This window comes from Quercus robur, chromosome 5 (assembly GCF_932294415.1).
Source record: "Quercus robur chromosome 5, dhQueRobu3.1, whole genome shotgun sequence".
In the NCBI taxonomy this organism is placed as follows: Eukaryota; Viridiplantae; Streptophyta; class Magnoliopsida; order Fagales; family Fagaceae; genus Quercus; species Quercus robur.
Window position 1 is genome coordinate 56,781,086 of NC_065538.1, and position 24,152 is coordinate 56,805,237.

Below are 24,152 nucleotides of genomic sequence, written 5' to 3' on the forward strand. Positions count from 1 at the left end.
CCAAATAAAAAAAAGGCCCTTAAATTTTAACCAATAGGATTATTTATAATCAATAAATAAAATAATATATTTTTACCAGATAAAAAACAAATACAAGAGAGAGAAAAGTCCACAATATTTTTTACAACATTTTTACAACTAATGTTAAGTAGTAGGTTGTTATTGATAACAAAACAAAAAAAAAAAAAAAATTATAGTGATATTTTAAAATAGAAAACAAAAAGCAACTTAAAACCTAAGATTTGTTGTAAAAAATATTGTGAATGTTGCACTTCTAAAAAAAAGAATAATAATAAGAGTTGAGTTTGTAAACTTTTACTAGTTCTCATCTAAGTCTTCCACTAACACCGCTTTTTTACTTACCATTATCAATCTACCACAACAAGTATGAAAAATTTTGTCAAACTTTTTCTATCTATAAAATTTCTATAAAAAAAGAAAAAATTCTACGTAATTCATATTAATTAGTATAAATTTTGCATCTAAAATAAGATAATCAATTTTCACTTTAGACTCCCAAATGCATTAAGCCGCCTCCTGCTGAAAATCCATACAGCCACCTTGACGTGGAACCCACCAGACAACTATTGCTACGAAATAGAGACAAAGCAGGTATTGCTATCCCATAAAAGTTTTTTTTTTTTTTTTTTTTAATATCTTTTTGCTTTGAATATTCTCGCCAACCCTATAGAAATTGGCTGAGCCTTGAGCTAGCCTATGCAAATAATTAACCAATGTGATCCTTATGAAATCTAGTTAAATAACTACTAGAAATTGGCTGAGCCTTGAGCTAGCCTATGCAAATAATTAACCAATGTGATCCTTATGAAATCTAGTTAAATAACTACCCAGATAGCATTTGTATTGGTGCAAGCATTTTGCTAAAATGATAAATTTACCATCAAAATGTAGCAAAAATGGGCAGCATCAGTGGAGCAAATCTAATATTTTATTAAAATATATATTATTTTGTTGTTTTGGTAGTGATGGTTGTTGTTTATTGTAGCTCATTATATTGTTTATATTATTTTATTAAATGCTAAAATAAAATCACTAATGATTAGACGTGGCAAAACGGGCGGGTCGGGTCGGGTTCGGGTCGGGTCAATCGGGTTTGCGGGTTAAACGGGTCACGGGTCAAAACGGGTCATTTTTAAAACGGGTCAATCGGGTTGCGGGTCAAACGGGTCGCGGGTTGAGTCGGGTCGTGAGTCGGGTCGAGTTGACCCGTATTTTTCAAACAATTTTTTTTTTTTTTTTTTTGGAAATAGATGCAATCTGTCAATTGTTTATGAGTTCCTTAATTGTGATTAGATTCTCACTAGTGATATTGTTACCAATTACCACTAAACACTTGAATTGATACCCAAATTTGGTGCAACTCCTGTTCCAGCTTTCTAGAAACTAATCTTGGTATAATCTTTAATCTATTTAAAGTAGGAAGAGAAAATAAAGGTGGCAAGTAAAAAATAACAAACTATAATGGAGTACATAACATATTAAGTAAAAAAGAATAAGTAAATATTTTATAAAAATTACACCTCAATCTAAATCTACTCAACATTGGTAAACGTGGCAAAACGTGCGGGTCGGGTTCGGGTTCGGGTTCGGGTCGGGTCAATCGGGTCGCGGGTCAATCGGGTCGCGGGTCAAAACGGGTCACGGGTCAAAACGGGTCATTTTTAAACGGGTCAATCGGGTTACGGGTCAAACGGGTTGCAGGTCAAACGGGTCGGGTCAAAACGGGTCTGACCCGTTTTGCCATGTCTACTAATGATGGATATTTTGTAAAATAAGGTGGTAAAATAAATAAAGTAGTTTTTTGTAGTACCATATTATTAAATTTTTGGCATCACCAACACTAATGCTCTCATAAACATGAAGAATTGAAGGTTATTAATTAGTTTATATCAAATCTCTTCTTTTTCATCTCTCTTTTAATCACTTCCCATAAGGTGATAATTAACAAGTTATTCCCCTAATGGGACAAACAACAACAACCAACAAACAAACAATTAAAAATCATTATAGCCTTATAGGACAACTTAATATTGATTTTTATAGGAAATTGATAGCCATACAAACATTTAGTGGGGTTATGGCAACTGAATTTGATATCAACAAAATAAAAAATAATATTTTCAAATATATCCTCACCGCTTTGCTCCAATGATTTGTATGCACTGGGCTTTCCCCTGAATATTTGTCAAATGATAAGAAGAAATGGTAACCATAAAGCAACAAAATTGTTTATTGGACTGCGACACCCATTTACCGTCAGAATAGAAGTTATAAAGTTATAAATGTACATGATTCACTTATTGTGTACACACACTCTCTCTCCATCTCTATCTCTCTAAAACATCTTTGAACTCATTCAACTTCGACATGAAAGAAGCTCAAGAACTTCAGCTCCATGTCATGAGTAAGTCATACTTTCATAAATTTATTACCAAAGAGCAAGAAGTTTATTTTTTGTAGTCTTTTAGAAGTTTTTTATTTTTATTTTTTAAAGATAGTTACAAAATGCTGTTAATTCTACAGTTTCAACTCTTTTCCCTCTAAACCACGAAATATTTGGTGTATGGAGGGTTCTAATTAAAAACTAGAAAGCTCTTAACCTTTCAATAGTCAAAGTTACAAGAGATAGAGAGAGATTTAATTTGATTTTGGTAAAGAAGTTAGTTTCTGTAATTCTGAACTTACTTCTGCTATGATAGTAACTAATAGATATTTTAAGATCTATCCAACAGTAAAATAGTTGAACTTGAACATGATTCATCACCTTAAAGAACAATATATGGTTATTTTCTCTTATATTGATGGAATTCTATCAGGAAAAATCACATTTCTGTAATAGAAAAATCACATTTCTGTAATTGAACACTATTCTCTCTCTCTCACACGGTGAATTTTCTTTCTTTTTCTTATTTTTCTCATCTTTCTTCACCGGTCAAGTTTTCTTCTTTTGCCCCTTTCTTCACCGGAAAACTCCATTAATATACCAGAAAACTCCATAAACAAACCAAAAAACTTCCCTTCAACACAAACCCATGTCAATCTAAGTCCATTTGGGTTGGATCTAGCGATGGCAGCAAGGCAGATGCGGCGGCGGCAGCAAGGTAGATCCGGTGGCAGCAACGGCGGCAGATTTGACTGATTTCCATTGGGTTTTTCATGTGGTTTTTGTTGGATTTTTCATATGGGTTTTCCGTTGGATTTAGTTTATCTCTCACGCCTCACATCACAGCACCTAGTTCTTCTTCGTCTTTTTTCTTAGGTCCCTTTTTTTTCTTCTTTAGTTCAAGATTCACAGGTCACTTTTTTCTTCTATCTTTTTTTTTTTTAATTAATTTTTTTATCTTTATTCAAATACGCATTTGAAGGTTTTATGTTGCAAGTCCTGTGAAGTGAAATTGCTTTATATTGTGGTTTTGAGTTTTTTTTTTTAGTAATATTGTTGTCTATGTTGTTCTTTGTGGCTTGGGTATTGCAAGATTGAAGTAAAATTGCTAGTTGAAACTGCTCCTTCAATTGCTTCAGGCCTTTGGAAAAGTGAGGGGGATGGGAAGAGGAGAGACAGAGAGAGGAAGAGAGAAAGTATTTTTTTATTATTTTGCTGACCTGTTAGGTCAGTATTGATTCGCGTAAAACACACTTTTTATAGCAGTAATTTAATCTCTTCTAGGTGCAGTTTGGATAGCACGTCCACGTTCACGTATCCAACTTTCCACGTTTTCAGATTTTTTTTTTTTTTTTTTTTTTATTTTCTTCAGAGTCGATTTTGTTGACTTTTCAACTGTGAACAGTACACTTGTATACTGTTCATAAATCTATAAACTTCATTTTTTATCAACTTTTTTATTAAAAATGGGTCTTACAGTACTATTCACACATTTAAAAATTATTTTATTAGAGTGTTTTCAGTTTTCAGTTTCAGCAAAATAAGTTCTATCCAAACATACCCTTAATTTTTTAATTATTTTTGGATAGGTTAAAACTTAAAAGACCTTTTTAGTTAATAGATACCTAAATATATGTGGTGCTACAATATTGAAGCCTTCAATTAACTTAATTAAGTGTTGTTAACTTGTTAATAGACTACCAATTCCTCTAGGTCTTTCAATCTACCTGCGATACTGATTGAGACAAGGGCTCTCCTCACCCCCATATGTCTTCACTCTTTCTCTCCCAAATTAATTTTAAAAAGAAAATTTTATTTGGATCACTATTATGAATAATTTTGTTTTCTTGACTACAAAATGCTAAAACATTGGGTCTGAAAATACATATATTGTTCTCTGTTTTTTTTTTTTTTTTTTCCCTAGTTGAATTACTAAATTTAGTTATAAGAATAAAAATTATAACTATATATGTTTGTATATGCTAACTATATATGTTTGTATGTTTGGATCTTGATATTATAAAGAGAGCAGATAACAAATTATAATTTGAAAATTATCCGGTGAGTAAAATATAATATTAAGTATTTTCGATAAAGCTTAATTGAATGCACTATTTTTGTATCAAAATGATTGGTTTTTGCATTTTCTCAAAGAAATAATATTTTTCTCTTGTCATATAAGTCATCAATTTATCATTTTTTTGTATTCTCAAAGTTATATATATATATATATATATATATATATTGGGTTTTCAAATTCTTTTTCCCTAACATTTTATGTTTTTTAGATTTGGAATTAAGTGCAATATAGGATATGATAACGTAATATTATTTGTATAACTTTCATTATTAAACGTTGAAAAAAATAATCGTACTCTAGCCTCTAGGCCCACAAAGATGATATATTGGTTCCATGCCTACTGTGGGCAGCTGGGCATCCATGGCTTGAAACTTATTATATGCATATAAGACCTCTACTCTCTAACCATTATTAAGAAGAAGAAAAAAAGTAGAAAGGGAAATCAAGAACCGTATGTCATTTCTTTTCTGGTTAAAAAAAATAAAGTGCTTTATTAAAGCTTGAATGAAATACCTTTTCAAGAACCAGATCATACACAAAATTGTAAAATTAGATACACTACATTAGATTCTCAAATTAAATTCAAACATTTAGTTATTTTGACCAATAAGACATAAGTAGTGTTATATTTTTTAGGGGTATTAAATTATATATATATATATATATATATAACCAAGTGTTTAAATTCAATTAGAAAACCTAGTGTACTACACTTTAGATATTTTGTATATAAGTTTTACCCCGCACAAAATTAATTGAAAAATATAAGAACATCTTGATATTATGCCAATTAATTTGTGCGTTGGGATCGTTTTGGAGATTATTTATTTATTGCAGTACTCTAGAAAAAGAAAAAAGATATCATGTAATTTCCATTTTACATAATGGTGAATCTCACCTTTATGTGAAAGGGCATTCGTACACATATAATTCCATTCGTACACGTATAATTCCATATGCTATCTTTTAGAAGAGAGGATCAATTTTTTTTTTTTTTTTCTATATGTGGCTTACCAAAATAAACTAAAAATAAATAATAATAAAAAAGATAACTTTTTTTAACACTTGCTAAACTCAAAAAGATAGCTTTTTCCAACTATAATTGTCCTTTCAATGTGATCTTAGCAGCTCCGCTTGAAGCCAAAGAAGCAAACTCAACAACAGAGCATATAAATGTCACCAGCCAATCAACAATCACTCAGCCTAGAAATTATGGATGGTGGCTTCGAATGAGCATGTACACACTCTTTCTCCTCTCTGGCCAGTCAATAGCATTACTCTTGGGAAGATTATATTATGACAAAGGTGGTAAGAGCAGATGGTTGGGAGTGGTTGTGCAACTCATAGGCTTCCCTCTCCTTCTACCCTACTATTTCATCCCATCACTCAAAAATCTCAAAACAAACAGTACCACCACCACTATCTACTCTAAACCACCATCCACCTTGGTACATGTATCAGTTTATGTATCACTTGGTCTACTTGTTGTTGCAAATTGCTTCTTGTATTCAACTGGGCTAATGTACCTTCCTGTGTCTACTTTCTCTCTCATTTGTGCATCACAGTTGGCCTTCAATGCTTTTTTCTCCTCCATCCTTAACTCACAAAAGTTCACCCCTTTGATAGTCAATTCTCTAGTCCTTCTCACTATATCCTCCATCCTCCTAGTTTTTGAAACAGACCCTTCTTCAGACTCCTCCAAAGTTTCTAAAGAAAAGTATGTAATTGGCTTAATATGCACTATCTGTGCATCTGCTGGACATGGTTGGGTGCTTTCACTTACACAGGTTGCCTTCAAAAAGGTTTTTAAAAAGGAGACATTTACAGTGGTCATGGACATGATAATCTATCAGTCTCTGGTTGCAACCTTAGGTGCTGTGGTGGGACTTTTTGCTAGTGGAGATTGGAAAAGTTTAAAAACACAGATGGAGGAGTTTGAACTAGGAAAAGTATCCTATATCATGACATTGGTTTGGACAGCTATAATGTGGGAAGTTTCAGCTATAGGTTGTGTAGGTTTGATTTTTGAGGTGTCTTCCTTATTCTCCAATGCCATAAGTGTTTTGGGTTTGCCTATTGTACCAGTTCTAGCTGCGATCTTTTTCCATGACAAAATTGGTGGAATAAAGGTGATCTCCATGGTTTTGGCTATTTGGGGTTTTGTTTCGTATGTCTATCAGCAGTACCTTGATGATCTCAAGTCCAAGCAACATGAAGATAGAAATGCAAATGAAGCTTCCAATGCCTCCTCACTACAAGAGGTTAATGGATCATGAATAAGGTTTGCTTAGACTACAATAATGAATGCATAAGATAGGCTTAGATCAATGTAAGGCTAATCTTCTACAAAAGAAGATTTTCGAATCTTTCTACTTGTATGGAATGGCTAAGTAGTATTAGTCAAGCAGATAAACTAGTTAAGATTTATCTCTACCGTATCTCTCAATCTTCTTCCTTATTTATTGCGTAATTATTCACTTTTTAGTTTAGTGGTATTATCTAATCTGATTTATTAATAAGGAGAATTAGGATACAAATTCCCCTACCCACTTATTATAACTATATTAAAAAATAAAGGCTAACATGATTCAATGATATGGTGACACCATTCATATGATATAACCATTTCAAATAATATTGGGAAGAGAATGTTTTAAATATGCAATAAGTTGTTAGTTAAGGAATAAGAGTGCACATTATACTATTATAGGTACTGGAAACCCATCACCCACCATGCAATCCATGTACCAGCTACATTTTCAAGTGTATAAATTCTCTCTCACTCTCAAATTTCTTTTCCCACATTTAAAAAGCTTAAGATCTTCAACAACACGTGCCTATCTAAATAGATCATGAGAGTTCTAGGGTAAGTTAATTATCATGAAGTCCTGTAATTGAAGCAAATCAAGCAAACTATGAATTTTTAAGTGAAATTGGGTAATTGCATTGATGATTTACTTACAAAAAAGTTACTGCAAAATGGTATAATTTTGCCAAAATCCCAACATAGTTTAATGATATTTATCATACTACCTAAAAAAAGTAAAATAAAATGAAATCCATACAACTTAAAAACTCATACCAAGAAATATAAATCATCGAATTAAACCACATCTATCATGATATTGGATCATGATTGTGATTGAGCCCATATTATTTTGCAATTGTTGAGAAGCTATAAATGTTTAAAATGATGCAATAACGTGTTAATTATGGAATAAGACCTAACATCACTGGAGTTGGACAACCATTACAGCCATAAATTGCATGCAGTTCAAGTACATGCTTCAATTTATTTGTGCATAAAGGCTCTCTCTCTCTCTCTCTCTCTCTCTCTCTCTCTCTCTCTCTCTCTCTCTCTCTCTCTTCACCTGCAACATGGGGCAAGCTCAAAATCTGCAACTCCAAGTCACGGGTAAGTCAAATACCTGTATCCAAAGATTAGAGAAGAAAAGCAACTAGCCTGTATATTCTTCTTTTCTTTTTTGTTCTTTTTGCTAAATATTCCAGTCCATCTGTATATTCTTCCCTTTTTTCCCTTCTGTTTTTGTACCCCTCCAAATTATAAGGAAGAAATATTAAAATCGTTTTAGTGCAAAAGCTTTTCGTAGATCTCTCTTAGTTTGAAATATGAAGTATAGCAGTTGATGGATATGAATGAAAACTGTATAGCAGTATAGCATTGTAACACATTAATCAACTCGCAATGTAAGTAACGGTTAATTTTGTTGCACACAGCTTATCACACACTGCCATAGATACTCCATTGAGATCGTGAAATGTAAAATACAATTTTTAAAATTTTTAAACACAATTTCAGCCTTTGTTGCATGGTATATACGTACACACCGTGTATGATAGTCATTACCCGTTAAGAAATAATTTATAAAGGAAGTGCAAACTCTCTAGTCTCAACAGTAGGAAAGGCATTAGTAAGTGTCCTCTATGTGATGAACTGATGACACAATCCTGCTGCCATAGCTCATCTGGGGAGTTCTGAATTACTTTCTAGAAACACAATGCTTACTAGGACGGTCTCACAATCATATTGGCATTCTAGATACAAATTATCAAAGTTTTAAGTAACATAAACTAAACAAAAAATTAATAATAAAAAAGTAAAAATAGTTATTGGGGAGTTGTAGATCAAGAGAAAAAAATCATCAGATAATTTTTTTCGTAAAAGGTATTTACTAATGTGTTTCTTTACTAACGTAGAAATTTCAAAGTAATATTTACTCAATTTTAGTTTGAATATTCACTCTACGTATAGATGTAGACGCTTATTATTAGTAGTTTAGTAATTAGTACCCTATTGCTTCAAAATCAGCATTTCTTTCACAAGCCCTACTCATGCTTCATGCTTCTTAGTTAAAGCACATATAATTAGGGGGGCTGTGCATGGGTGGGCTGGGTTTTGAGTATTTTTCAATCTAATTCTACTTTCTCAATTTGAGAAATATCTAACTCAACTCAACTCAGGACAACTCTAAAAACCATACCAATTTGACCATAGGGATTGAGTTGGGTTGGACTCATTTTGTTATACCTAATAAACAAACAAAAAAAATGTTTTCGTTGAATTATCTAAGACCATTATTATATAAATGATTTCAATTTACACAATTAGGAATAATATTTCAATTTTATCAAACCTAAGTCTCAAATACCAAAATAAATTCAACTGACATATATAAAATGAGTCCCAAAATCCAAATGAATTAAAAAAAATAAACTTAAAATACAAATATGTTTTATAAACTATTAATTGCATGAGTTGGGCCAAGTCACTTGGGTCAAATATTTTTCCAAACCAAACCTGACCTAAACCAAGTTTTGAAAAAGTTTTAGAACACAACCCAATCTATCAACACACGAAAGAAAACCCACCCAAGGCATTTGAGTTGAGTTGGTGACATCCCTAACTAATAACTAGAGAGAGCAATAAATTGGGAATAGAGCAACATGAAATGTTATAAAATAGTTTATATTTTGTACATTATACATCACTAGTTTTGAATCTTTTGATAAAGATCAGGGAGCCGCTAGAAAAGTACAAAACATAAAGAGTTAACAAAGAAGGCACAATACAATTCAGTGGAAGACCCTCAATTTTTCAGAATAAAAAGAACCCTATTAATAGCATAGATTGAGTGTGTTTATTGAACAATAATGCTTGTTGACAAACTAATTAGTTAGAAAGCAATACACATCAAAATTAAAAAGGAATTTATAAGATAGCAAAGTTTCTCCTCTAGTAAACCCTTTACATGTTCTTACCAGTTCAAGAAGCTGAAGAAGCAAACTCACCTGGTCATATCAATGCCACCAACCAATCAACAATCTCTCAACCCATAACCTTTATGCAATGGCTCCGAATGACCATCTTTACACTCTTTGTCCTCTCTGGCCAGTCAGCAGCTATACTCTTGGGAAGATTCTACTATGACAAAGGTGGGAAGAGCAAATGGACAGCAACACTAGTGCAAGTTGCAGGATTCCCAATCATCATTCCTTACTACTACATCTCTCCACCCGGAAAGCCTACTACAAATAGTTTCCACAGGAATGAGCCCTCCACCTTAATCATTGCTTTGATATATGTCTCTTTAGGTGTACTTCAGGCAGCAAACAGCATGATGTATTCAGTTGGGCTCTTGCACCTTCCAGTATCTACTTTTGCACTTATTTGCGCATCCCAGTTGACCTTCAATGCTTTCTTCTCCTTCCTTATAAATTCCCAGAAGTTTACTCCTTTTATAATCAATTCTCTAGTCCTTCTCACCATCTCCTCTGCCCTGCTGGTATTTCAAACCAATTCTACGAACCCCACCGGAAACTCTAATGTGAATTATGAAATTGGACTCTTTTGCACTGTTGGTGCATCTGCTGGATTCGGATTGATGCTTTCCCTTACAGAGCTCTCCTTCCATAAGATTTTCAGAAGGGAAACATTTACAGTGATTTTGGAAATGATAATCTATCAGTCACTGGTAGCAACTTGTGCTACACTGGTGGGGCTCTTTGCTAGCAGAGAGTGGAAAGGTCTAAAGAGAGAGATGGACGAGTTTGAACTGGGGAAGTTTATTTATGTCAGTACTTTGATTTGGACAGCTATAGCTTGGCAGATTTTCAATATCGTTGCAGTAGGCTTGATACATGAAGTGTCTTCCCTGTTCTCCAATGTCATAAGCGTGTTGGGTTTGCCTGTTATTCCAGTTCTAGCCGTAATCTTCTTTCATGACAAAATGGATGGGGTAAAGGCAATTTCCATGGTGTTGGCTATTTGGGGCTTTATTTCATATTTCTATCAACACTACCTTGATGATTCTGAGGCCAAGGCTGAAAAGAGAGATGTCAAGGAAGAAATTTCAATGCATCCCCTGTTGAAAGAGGTTACCGACGAACAAGATGGGCTAAAGAATATTTATCAAAAAATTCCACTTTCCACAGAAACAAATTTTATGAGCATTGAAGCTATTCCTCTGTCTTGATTCCTAGAATGGTTTACAAACTCATATTTCCAAACTTGTAGGTAAACCCCATGCCATTGTTTCTCCACATGAAGTGTAAATCATGGTCTTGTTCATTCCATTTCCAACAATATTTTCAGATTCTAGTAACTATAATTGGGCCATTTTTATTTTGTCTAAACTACTCATCCAATTTGGGTATCGCACTTGGTAGCAAGTCTTGTGCATATTGCCATGTTAGACCATCAATCTGGCAAATTAAAGGGGCCTAAACCCAAACCCCCCCCCCCCCCCCCCCCCAAACCCCAACAGCAAAACCACCCCCCTTCTATACCCCCTTCACAGTAGGTGAACATGAACAGGGTCAAGATGATGGGCAATAAAAATAAAGGGGGCAAGCTCAGGAGAAATAGCTGAGATGTCCTGAGAACCCATGAATACAACATGAAACAGAGATTCTGTTCAGGGTCCTTCATGGGCAAAAGGAAAGCCAGAACTGACAAATGAGATATAACCAATGCAAAATATGTGGTGGCATATATGGCCAAATGTAAAGCATAACACTAGAATATGAATTTTCAAGCCAAATTTTGGATAAAAATTTGTTGAATTCTTCATCAAAAATAATAACTACAAAAACATATAGCTATCACTGTGTTACATGCAAAAAAAAAAAAAATTGACACTGGTTTCCCCATTATTTAACAATCTTAAGACTTGTTATTAATATGTGAAGCCTGTTGGTAGCCAAAAAATCATACCCAGTCAAAGAATTTTGAGAGGGAAATGTTTGAATTGTTTATTGCAATTATAGATACTCAAATTTTGGCAGAGAAGCAATTTGACTATAAAATGCTGATTATAACTACCAACTAAAAAAAATACCCACAGATTTGACAGGTTGATACAGAACTATGGTACGAAAAAAAACAGCATTTTCAGATATCACATATTGGATCTATGATGCTGAACCACATTACAGTTGAATTGCTTACCTATTGAGGTATCTTCCATTGTCAGGACATTACAAAACGATATTGCTGATCAGTTCTCTCTCTAATACATGCTCAAATCAAAATCAACACAACAAATTTTACAAAAAAATGAAATGACCCATATGGCCTTAAGTAATTTAATGCCGTGTAAATACTCCTAAAAGTTCTCACAAGATGTCAAGATGTACATACATGCAAATAACAAATGTAACTGTAGCTTTAAGTGGTGAGGGTACTTACTGGATCTAATAATAAGAGGTTTCAGGTTTTCCACGACCAGAGTAAATTGTAACTTTCGAACCCACTTTCTCCATTGTTAGAACTGAGAAGGACTTGGAAGTATAGAGGTGAGTTACGGAAGAGTGGAAGCTAATGAGTAGTTCTGAATAAGAAGACAGGCAGCTTAAAACGATGTCGTCCAGTGTCAACTTAAAAGATCCTTCAGTATAACAAAACGTCACCGTTTATATTTAAGTAAATATGCAACTTAAATTTCAATCAAATTATATACGGGTAAGTTGTACGTTCATCAAAAAATATGGGCAAGTTGTAATTTACCCAAAAATAATTGAACAAAAATAAACGAATTCTCCCCCTCTTCTCAATCACCTAAATTATTTGACATTGTGAACATAACACTCATAAACTCAAATTTTAATAATATTTAGTTTAAAGTAGACATGGCAAAACGGGTCAGAATTTTCTGACCTGACCCGACCCGACCCGACCCGAAAAATACCCGACCCGAACCCGATTTTTTTGACCCGAAGCAAAAACGGGTTGACCCGTGACCCGACCCGTGTTTTGTGCGGGTCAACCCAACCCGACCCGCGACCCGACCCGAACCCGAACCATTTTTTTAAAACTTTTTTTTTGGGTAAAAAAAATAGTGAAATTAAGACAATATTAGTTTAATTGTTTATTATGAGTTTTAAGGAAACAATTGATACATTTACATAACTGCATGCAAATTAATTGAAAAATAAATGGTTGAGCATTCTGTAATGAGTAAAGATTTTTAGATATCAAATAGCAAAGTACATGCTAAGATAATCTGGTTACAATAAAGTTAAAAACATATTTAAAATTGTAGATATGTGTGAGACACATTCACAAGTGTGAAAATAGTAAAGCCAAAGTATCAAATTAGCATAAATTATGAATGCTTAGATCTATTTTTTAACAATTTATGTTCAAAATAAACAGCTTTTCAAAATAAATTATGATATTTCCTGGAGTGTGTGCTGCTTAACAATGATATGATCTTCATAAAAGAGACTAGGTATAAATAAGTAAGCAATCAAACTTTAATGTATATCTCAAATTGAAATAGAGTGTCAACCACAATTGATAATAGATTATAAAATTAATTTTTAAAATTGTAACTTTCATATATGTTTTTATTCTTTATCAAATGAGTTATCCAATAAGTCATTTGTAATTTTTTTTTTTTTGAATGTTGATATTGTGTAAAAATAAAACTTGTATATTTGTTTTACTTATCTTTGTGTTGTTTTGTTTTAGATAGCAATGTTAGGATTTGTATAATTTTAAAATTATTAAATAAATATTAATAAGTTAAACTGAGTTTATTCTTGATATAAGTAGTGAATTCAAAATAATGCATTTTACATCAAGTAATATGTTGCATAACTATCCAAATGGCAAATACATATTGTTTTCTTTATAAAAAAAATAAAAAATAAAAAATAAAAAAAAATAAAAAATTTCATGTGAAAAATACGGGTCAACCCGACCCAACCCGACCCGACCCGCAACCCGATTGACCCGAACCCGATTTCAACCCGCTTAAAATGACCCGTTTTTGACCCGTGACCCGTTTGACCCGTGACCCGATTGACCCGACCCGAACCCGACCCGACCCGCCCGTTTTGCCATGTCTAGTTTAAAGACTCATAAGATTCAAAGAAAAATAACCAAAATTTAGAGTCTCTTATTTGAAAACCCAAATTAGATCAAATGTCTCCTAAACATAATGGGGTTGCTACACCTACGCTACCACCATTGTGATCAAAATCAAAATACAAATTGATAATTTTGAACTCATGATTGTTCAAATAATGATAATTCAATTTATATACATTTTTTTAAAAAAAATTACAAATATAAAATCCAAAGACTTTGAATCTATAAAGTCTTCAAAAAGAGTTTTAGAGATTTTGTTTTTTTTATTTATCCAGAGTCTTTAGAGTCTCCTTTACGCTGTGCAGAACTTTTGAATTTAGAAAATTGTTTCTTATAGTACCTAATTTTCCACACCAACTTTTTTTTTTTTTTAAGAACACTAAGATCGCCTATTGGAATGTATCAATTTTTCTTTTTTAAATAGCAATAACGGAGGTGGTGTCATGGCAAGGTATGGTAAACTAGTTTCATCAATGTAGAGTATCTTTTCAATAATTAGGCAAAGCAGAGGTGGTGCCATGGCAAAGTCCTAGGATTGTGCTACTTGTCCCAATATGTCTACCACACCATGAATTGTTGATAATGAACTTTAATTTCCCAAAATGAACATTTGATAGTGTTGAGCTGCAAGAATTTTGATAGTGTCAATTAGTTTATTATACATGGAGTAGTATAGGTATCTTTGATCTTTTTATATTAGTTGTTTTGGTTTAAATTGATTTATATACTGTTAATTAAATTTAATGATTTTGATTGTGGTTCTCCTAAATTACGGATGGATTTGGTGGAGCTCTTCTTCGTTTTAAGAAACCTTAGGTAATTCGCAGGGGTCTGGTAGAAATAGCCGTTAATTTTTAAAAATGGGTGTTTTGTTTCTCTAATTTACTTGGTTGAAAATGAAATGCTTATCTTAATGCTTTCTGAAGATGAGAATGAGCAGTACAACCAGACCTCCTAGGCATCCAGTTTAACTACAATTCAACAGCATTGACATTGAATAAACCTTTTAGTATATCACGTGTGCACCATAATACAAAACTATACAATACAAATGTTCAAGAAACAACAAGTCATAGTGCCGAACAAATTGTGGTGGTTCGAGATTTATTTGGACAATGATACTCGTTGGTGGAATGGTCTCACTTTTAGAACAACTCTTTGATACAAGAGATAAAAGAGTAAATAAATACATTGGCTGTGCCTGTAGAAAATTTATCCTCTTCCGAGCACCGAGTTGTTTGGGTGAAGAGTCCTATGGAAACTGAACGTTCCCAATGAGTGCAAACATCTGTTTTGCTGAGCTTGTACTAACTCATTACCAACCATGGAAAATTTGCATTGGAGAAGGCTTCAAGTACCAAGGAAAGAGCAACAAACTCTGACTATCATTGCTGATACGAGGTACATATTTAAGCAACAGAGGACCAAGATGCCAACTAGCCTGCCAAAGATAAGTACCATTCCCATCTTCATAATGATATTCAAGAAATTGTCCACCTAAATTGGGGCCTAAAAAAGTGTAAAACTTCCATTTGGTCTGTCCCAAGTAAGAGTCCAGATAAAAGTACATTTTCACTAATGCTCCTCTGCAAGCACAATCGTGATATTAAATGAATAGCATTTCTCTAAAAAAAAAGAACCATCGAGTTTTAGATGTCTTGAAACATGAGGGAAACACTGCTGAGAGACATGTCATTTAGGAGAAAGGTATAGTAAATTAACTAGCATTTGGAAGCCCTGAAAAACAAAAAGTTAGCAATAAATTTACTACTGTATAAAAATATTGTGTATATTTAATTAACATTTTAAATTTTTTTTTGAAAAGATTTAAAATCAAGATCCAAGGTAATTGTTTCTTTATGAGATTATAGAAAATAACAATGAAATTATTCTCCTTAAACATCAAAGGCTAGATTTGGCATCGGAGGAGAAGTAGACTGCAAAAATAGCCACACTTTTGCAATCTAGGCTTCCTTCTTAGTTACTGGTGGCAAAGAATCCACCAAATTGCCTTGGAATTTGTTACAAAGAATACAATTAATTTGCTCACTTATGCAAAATCTTCTTGTCTTTCATTGAAACTTTATAAAGAGATCACTAGGAGATTCTAAAGAGAGCTAACAGGATAGCTGAATGAACACATGGCTTGTCATGGATTGCCTTTGAACAAAAAATTGATTTTAAGCTATTAATCTACAGGGATTAAATGAAATTATGAAGTTAATTGACTTTGATGTTTATAAGAATAAACACCACATGCATACATGCCAATGGAGTGAATATAAATAATAATAATAATAATAATATAAGTTACCCAGCAAAAAGATTATATAGAAATTTTCGAAATATTGATAAATATTATCACACGAGATCTACACCAAATATTTCAAAGACCATTTTTAAATGAATGATTTCAATTTACACAATTAGGAATAATATTCCAATTTCATCAAAACAAAGTCTCAAAATACCAAAATAAATCCAACTAACAAATATAAAATAAGTCCCAAAATCCATATAAAATGAAAACAATAAACATAAAATACATATATGTTTTAAACTATTAATTGCGTGAGTTAGTGGAGTTAGTTCAAGTTACTTGGGTCAAATATTTTGCCAAACCGAACTTGACCCAAACCAAGTATCAAAAAAGTTTTAGAACAAAACCCAATCTATCAACACATGAAAAAAACCCACCCAAGGCATTGGGTCAAGTTGGTGCACATCCCTAACTAATAACTAAAGAGAGAAACAAAATGGGAACAGAGCAACATGAAATGTAATAAAATAGTTTATATTTTGTATATTTATACATCACTGGTTTTGTATATTTTGATAAAGATCAGGGAGCCAGAAAAGCACCAGACATAAAGAGTTAACAAGAAAGCACAATCCACTTAAGTGGAAGACCCTCAATTTTGCAGAATAAAAAGGACCCTATTAATAGCATGGATTGAGTGTGTTTATTGATGCTGCTAAACAATGGTGCTTGTTGAAAAACTAATTCATTAGAAAGAAGTACACATCAAAATTCAAAAGGAATTCAGAAGATAGCAATGCTTCTCCTCTAGTAATCCCTTTACATGTTCTTACCAGTTCAAGAAGCTGAAGAAGCAAAATCAACTGGTCATATCAATGCCGCCAACCAATCATCAATCTCTCAACCCAGAACCTTTATGCAGTGGCTCTGAATGACCATCTTTACACTCTGTCCTCTCCAGCCAGTCAGCAGCTATACTACTGGGAAGACTCTACTACAACAAAGGTGGAAAGAGCAAATGGACAGCAACACTAGTGCAAGTTGCAGGATCCCAGTCATCATTCCTTACTACAACATCTCTCCATCCGAAAAGCCTACTACAAACAGTATAAACAGGAATGAGCCCTCCACCTTAATCCTTGCTTTGATATATGTCTCTTCAGGCAGCAAACAGCATGATGTATTCAGTTGGGCTCGTGCACCTTCCAGTATCTACTTTTGCACTTATTTGCACATCCCAGTTGACCTTCAATGCTTTCTTCTCCTTCCTTGTAAATTCACAGAAGTTTACTCCTTTTATAATCAATTCTCTAGTCCTTCTCACCATCTCCTCTGCCCTGCTGGTATTTCAAATTAATTCTACGAACCCCACTGGAAACTCTAATGTGAATTATGAAATTGGACTCTTTTGCACTGTTGGTGCATCTGCTGGATACAGATTGATGCTTTCCCTTACACAGATCTCCTTCCATAAGGTTTTAAGAAGAGAAACATTTACAGTGATTTTGGAACTGGTAATCTATCAGTCACTGGTTGTACACTGGTAGGGCTCTTTGCTAGTGGAGAGTGGAAAGGTCTAAAGAGAGAGATGGATGAGTTTGAACTGGGGAAGTTTATTTATGTCAGTACTTAGATTTGGACAGCTAAAGCTTGGCAGATTTTCAATATTGGCGCAGTAGGCTTGATTCATGAAGTGTCTTCCCTGTTCTCCAATGTCATAAGTGTGTTGGGTTTGCCTGTTATTCCAGTTCTAGCCATAATCTTCTTCCATGAAAAAATGGATGGGGTAAAGGTGATTTCCATGGTGTTGGCTATTTGGGGCTTTATTTCATATTTCTATCAATACTACCTTGATGATTCTGAGTCCAAGGCAGAAAAGAGAGATGTCAAGGAAGAAATTTCAATGCTTCCCTATTGAAAGAGGTTACTGAGGAACAAGATGGGCTAAAGAATATCTATCAAAAAGTTCCACTTTCCACAGAAACAAATTTCCAAAATTATGAGCACTGAAGCTATTCCTCTGTCTTGATTCCTAGAATGGTTTACAAACTCATATTTCCAATCACCGTGCCATTGTTTTTCCACATTAAGTGTAAATCATGGTCTTGTTCATTCCATTTCCAACAATATTTTTCAGATTCCAGTAACTATAATTGGGCCCTTTTTATTTGTCTTAACTACTCATCCAATTTGGGTATCGCACTTGGTAGCAAGTCTTGTGCATATTGCCATGTTAGACCATCAATCTGGCAAATTAAAGGAGCATGAACCCCTTCCCCACAAACCCCAACAGCAGAACCACCCCTTCTATACCCCCTTTACAGCAGGTGAACATGAACAATGTTAAGGTGATGGGCAATAAAAATAAAGGGGACAAGCTCAGGAGAAAAAGCTGAGATATCCCGAGAACCCATGAGTATAACATGAAAGAGTGGTTTTGTTCAGAGAGGTGCTACGTTCACAACATTTTCACAACATTTCATAGGTGGTTTGTTATTATTAGTTCTAATTTGAACCTATCACTGAAATTACTTTTCTATCACACTAATAACAACCTGTAATAACCTACTACACAGGATTTGTTGTGAAAATGTTGTGGACATAGTATTTCTCTTTTATTCAAGATCCTTCAAAGGCAAAAGGAAAGCTAGAACTGACAAAAAGATAGATCCAAGCAAAATATGTGGTAGCATATATGGCCAAAGGTAAAGCATAACACTAGAATATGACTTTCCAAGCCAAATTTAAGATAAAAAGTTGTTAAATTCTTTATCATAAATAATAACTACTACTACAACATATAGCTATCACTGTGTTACATGCATTTTAACTAAAAGTGAGTCTTCTTCCAAGGCTGCGGCTTTGAAGACAAAAGCACAAAAAAAAAATAATAATAATAATAATTTGACACTGTTTTCCCCATTATTTAACAATCTCAAGACTTGTTATTAATATGTGAAGCCTGTTGGTAGCCAAAAAATTATATCCCAGTCAAATAATTTTGAGGGGGAAATGCTTGAATTGTTTATTGCAATTATAGATACTCAAATTTTCGCAAAGAAGCAATTTGATTATAAAATACTGATTATAACTACCAATTAAAAAAATACCTACAGATTTGTTAGGTTGATACAGAACTATGGTACAAAAAAAACAGCATTCTTAGATATCACAAGCCCACATATTGGATCTATGATACTGAACCACATTACAATTAAATGTCCTACAAACTTTTGATTTTTTTAAAAAAAAATTAGCAATGAATTTTCTAAATTGTTTGCACTATACAAAACGTGGAAATTTACCTTCAAAAAAGGGAAGGGAAAACAGATAGCCCAAAGGACACACACACACGCACACATATATAAAATTAGAGATTACTCACTCGGGGCAGTTTTACTTTGCTTATCCATGGTTTTAAAGTAGCAATTTTCCCTACTGAAGTTTCTTCCATTGTCAGGACATTAAAAAATGATATTGGATTCTTTCTTTTCTTTGTCTCTTCTATCTTCACCAGCTGATCAGTTCTCTCTCTAATACATGCTCAAATCAAAACCAACACAACAAATTTTACAAACAAATGCCCCATATGATCTTAAAGAATTTAATGCCTTGTAAATACTCCTTAAATTCTCACAAGATGTCAAGATGTATATACAAAAAAATAATAAATAAAAGAACGAAAAGAGTTAGCCCCAATATGCCAGCAAGAATCATGTTCACCTGCTGCCACCACTAACTGTAAACCACCAAACCTAGATGCAGTCAATATATGCTAATGCTCACATTATAAGTACCCACCAACACATGCTGGATCCCACCAATTTGATTCTTCATTCAAATTTTAATTATTGATAATCCAATAAATTCCACATAATCCTAATGCATATAAAGCTCCACTCATGGAAATAAATTTCCAAATTCAAACTAAAGCACCATATAATGTTGTACAGTCTTGTTGCCAGTGACACACTTCATCTTCTTGTACCCTAATCTTCCAATCAACAATGCATACGTTATCAAGATCCATACCTCTGCTGAAAAAATGATCCAACCACAGGCACCCTCCACCCCTCAAAAGGCTATCTACATCATAAATCATAAACTCCATAGCTGTCACAGGTATCCACCTATCCACAGCATGTCAACTGCACCAAATGCACCACCCTGTCAAACATATTGAAGAGCTTCATTCTTGCAGCCAAAATCCCAGTCCTACAAAACCCTCAAAACCATCACCCCTCTTTGAATTTTCACATTATGCCCAACCTTAAAATTGACCTTGTAGGATACTTTGCTAGGATGATTTCTAGCACCAAAGTACTCATTAGAGAAGAGAGAAGAGATCAACAGATGAGGAAGAGAAAGAAAAACTTTTTTTAAAAAGCACATTGAAAGACATTTTTACCCATTTTAAATGGTGAAGTGTGAGGAGGTAGATTATGGTCAACCATAATTTAGTTATTAACTGAAAGCAATGTTTTACTTTTAAAACCAAGGCTAGGCAAAGTAAAACCACCCTATACCACAATTAGTAATCTGTAATTATCCCCAAGAACAATTAGCAACCCAACTAGATTTTGGACACAACAATTTCCTGTTACTCTGTACTTTAATTAACATATATTCAAGCAAAGTTGATCTCCTAATTAATTTCTAAAGCAAGGCTAAATAATTTATATTCTCCAAAATTTATTGAGATTATGTGAAGCAAAAGTAAAAAATTTATTGAAATCGGGGTTCTTAGAACCTACAGCAAATACATAGTTTTAGTGGGGGTAATAAAACATAGGTAATACTATCATGACACTTTGAAAATGTTGACTGCTTTGCAAAAACTAGGAGGTTGAAGTGAAAGTGCCAATGTCAAAGGCTGAATTCATTCAACTACATGAGACAGCCAAAATAGTGAGCTCATGAATATTGCCTTTGAAGGTGGGGCCATTGCACAAAGAACTCATCAGCCATTCGTAACTTGTAAAGAAGTAAACCACTTAATGAGAGCCTTCTCACTCTTGCTATACTCTCAACATAGAAAACTGATGACCATCTAATCCCAAATACTTGCACTTAAGGTTAAAGGATGTACTCTGATATCATCTTAAATAATTCAAAAAACATGGACAAGAAAAACCAAAGAGAGAGGGGGTCTTAATGGATGGAGTACATCCACACCTTAAAAAAGAATGCAATTGCACATAGTGGAACACATATCCCTGGCCCGTTGCAGAGAAACTGAAGTTATACAAAGTTGACAACAGATTAATTAAGTTATATAATTAAATTACAGAAATATATATGTGTTCAAAACATAGATGCCTGGAAGCATAGACAGGGATAGAGATAATACCACTTGGGGTCTAATTTTAGTCATTAGCTAGAGTGCATGAGCCATCACAATCAAGGTTGTCCAAACAGATGCTAAATATGATTGACCAACTTCCCTGCTTCGATAGATCTGCCTGAACTGAGCAGTTTCTACCACCTTGATCCCAATCTGCAGTAGAAACCATTTAAAAAATGAAACTTTTGTTGATAAGCCTGCAACAAGCATAAGAAGATACACTGCAGTACAAATGCTGCATCAAATCCAGCTTTCAGTGAGAAGCACAATATAAGTACAGCTGCTACAACAACAATGGAGAAAACAATAAAAGACTATGTCCTTTGTATGCAGAAGCTATGTGATATTCTGCCCTCCGGCTCATCCAATCCTCATCCTTTTTTCCAAACAACATTTCACTTATAAGGGAAAGAAATCATAATTAACAAAATGATTTAAAAGTGCCAAAGATACTGGATCTTTAAACCTCCTTATATGTTGCTGTAGGATGAGTTTCAACCTTCTAGCAAGGAAGTATGTGGTTGAAATAAGGCAGCTGTGATGATATTTATTTGACTTGCATAAGGGTATATCTTTATACCAAATTATTGCTTACGTGGGTGGAGAAAGGTTTTGCAGCTTATGAGTGAAGTAAGGCATTTGGTGAAGCCTAAAGTGGGAATGGGGAAAAGTTTTGTTGCATGCCGCTAGGCATCCTGATGGCTCCCATTTGCAAAAATTATGGATTTTATGTGATTTATGATGCTGTAAGCGTTGAGTAAGGTCAACCATGTTGCGTTATTTTGAACGGTCATTGGAGCTGGCCTCATGTTAGGTCTAATGACTTGGTGGCATTTTAAGTTAAGCTGGCTGAAGTACCAATTGGGGAGGAAGATCAGGTGCAATGCTTGGCTGTGGGTCACTGTTGGTTTACATGTAAGGACACCTGGCAAGTGATAAGAGAGAAGGGTTGAGGTTATTTAGTGGAAGATTGTGCAATTTCCTCAAGTTTTTCCTAAGCATGCATTAGTTAGCTGCTTGGCAACGAGTACTAAGCTATGCACTTTTTGCAGCAATAAATCGGGAGTCTCATGACCATTTGCTTTTTGCATGCCGTTTTTCTAGTAGGATCTGAATAGCAATCTTGAGGAAGTGCTTGTTCAATCAGCAAATTTGTTGCTGATCGTATGAGCTTGACTGGGCCATTAAAAAGGTTAAAGGAAGAGAGTGGCAGCATGTTATCTGCAAGACTGCTCATGCAGCTATCATTTACCATATTTGGATTGACCGAGGTGCTAGAATTCATGGTGAGAAGGTAAAGTCTGATATTGAAAGTGTCAAAGTAGTCATGCAGGAGGTTAGATATAAGTTATCTCTGTGTAGCAATATTAGAACGTCTTTACAAAATAGAACACATCATAATCTGTGGAACATTTCATTTTCTGTTTCGAGTAGTTGATAGGCGTTTTCTGCTTACAACAACAGCCACCAATCCATAGTGCCGAAATTCATGCGAGGCTATGAATCCTCAACACACTAGTCAAGGTCGCCTCTACTCATATCAAAGAATTAGTCATCCTCGGTTATTTACCAACTAGTTAAGAGCAAATAAATGCAGAGTAAGGTACTGCTTAAATATTGATTAAACAATCAAACTCACCATTTTCTAATAGCATGTGGTCCTAAATTCACCATTTAAAATGTTAAATTCATAATTTTCTACTAGGGTTTCGGGACAATCGGTAATTTGATCAAGTTCAGTTAAGGTATGTACCTCGGAGTCGTCGAGTGCGCGAGCTTTTTTGGAAGGCTCATGGTATCAGTAACATCGACAACAGATTAAGCATCTCTGATGTATGAACCCCTACATTAAAATACGTACGTTAAAATAACAAATGTAACAGATTCATTATATGGATGGAAACGAGGATAGTAGCTTTAACTGGTGAGGGCACTTACTGGAGCTAATAATAAATCAGGGAATTGTAACTTTCGAACCCACTTTCTCCATTGTTAGAACTGAGAAAGACTTGGGTCGTGGCGTAGTGGAAGAAGAAGAAGAAGAGTTGCTGTGAATATCGTTGATGGATTTGGGTTGGGCCTGTTAGGTTAGGTGGGCGCATATTTACTTAGATCATGGTCCACTTGCATCTGGGCTCTCCACAAAGTGTCCGTTTGACACACAAAAAAATTTCTGATTTTCTATTTTTGCATTTCCTCTATAGTTTTGAATATTCACCTAGCTTATGTGCATGCTTAGATACTCTTCTATCTTTTAATTTTTTTGTAAAGGTTAATAATCTTCCTTCAAGGTTTGCAACTACTATTAATCACCAATAAATTCTTTAATATAAAAAATGTATATCAGTATATTGTTCAAAAAATATTTCTAGTGAAAGTCACAACAATTGTTAGGGATAATTGTAAAATACATCCAACAATTGACAGCATTAATTTCATATGGAAGAGATGAGGTTGATAGAAATGAAGCTAAATTGTAAGAGTTTCAATTAATTGAAAAATTATAAATTGAATTCAAATAGAGATGATATTTGCACAATTTTGTGTTTTAATAAAAATCTTTTACCTTTTTTTAACCAAATTTTGACATAATATTGTTAAAAAAAATAAAATAAAATAAACTTATACCTATACAAATATTAGGTAATATGTAAGCTTTTATCAAAGAAA

The 24,152-nt window shown here is 33.8% G+C and overlaps 2 protein-coding genes, 2 long non-coding RNA genes and 1 pseudogene across 10 annotated transcripts in view; 3 read left to right on the forward strand and 2 right to left on the reverse strand.

Moving 5' to 3' along the window:
• LOC126726409 (probable purine permease 10) overlaps nt 1–6,942 on the forward strand; it is a 19,788-nt gene extending 12,846 nt beyond the window's left edge. For 2 of the 5 annotated variants that reach the window (XM_050431675.1, XM_050431677.1), the window contains exon 3: nt 6,720–6,942. In XM_050431675.1, coding sequence (XP_050287632.1) covers nt 6,720–6,760 — 41 coding nt within the window. In that variant the 3' untranslated portion in view covers nt 6,761–6,942. Of the gene's footprint in view, nt 1–2,220; nt 2,426–5,609 lie in introns of those variants that run through there. The other 3 variants (XM_050431679.1, XM_050431678.1, XM_050431676.1) reach the window with 3 other exon arrangements.
• LOC126726413 (uncharacterized) overlaps nt 1–10,529 on the reverse strand; it is a 16,563-nt gene extending 6,034 nt beyond the window's left edge. The window contains exon 1 of the long non-coding RNA XR_007655851.1: nt 10,066–10,529. This is a non-coding gene — a long non-coding RNA (uncharacterized LOC126726413). The remainder of the gene's footprint in view (nt 1–10,065) is intronic.
• LOC126726410 (purine permease 21-like) overlaps nt 1–18,310 on the forward strand; it is a 24,194-nt gene extending 5,884 nt beyond the window's left edge. The window contains exon 2 of one of the 2 annotated variants that reach the window (XM_050431681.1): nt 18,062–18,310. In XM_050431681.1, the coding sequence (XP_050287638.1) occupies nt 18,062–18,148 (87 nt within the window). In that variant the 3' untranslated portion in view covers nt 18,149–18,310. Of the gene's footprint in view, nt 1–10,879; nt 11,110–18,061 lie in introns of those variants that run through there. The other variant, XM_050431680.1, reaches the window with a different exon arrangement.
• LOC126726412 (uncharacterized) lies at nt 14,845–23,575 on the reverse strand. 2 transcript variants are annotated; one of them, XR_007655850.1, is made up of 4 exons: nt 23,421–23,575; nt 23,236–23,325; nt 21,489–21,635; nt 14,845–15,464 (listed from the first exon to the last, which is right to left on the reverse strand). It is a non-coding gene; the product is annotated as an uncharacterized LOC126726412 (long non-coding RNA). The 2 variants fall into 2 exon arrangements; XR_007655849.1 differs by lacking the exon at nt 14,845–15,464 and adding an exon at nt 21,290–21,373.
• On the forward strand, nt 16,775–18,068 carry LOC126726411 (probable purine permease 10; annotated as a pseudogene).
• Nucleotides 23,576–24,152: the final 577 nt, after the last annotated feature.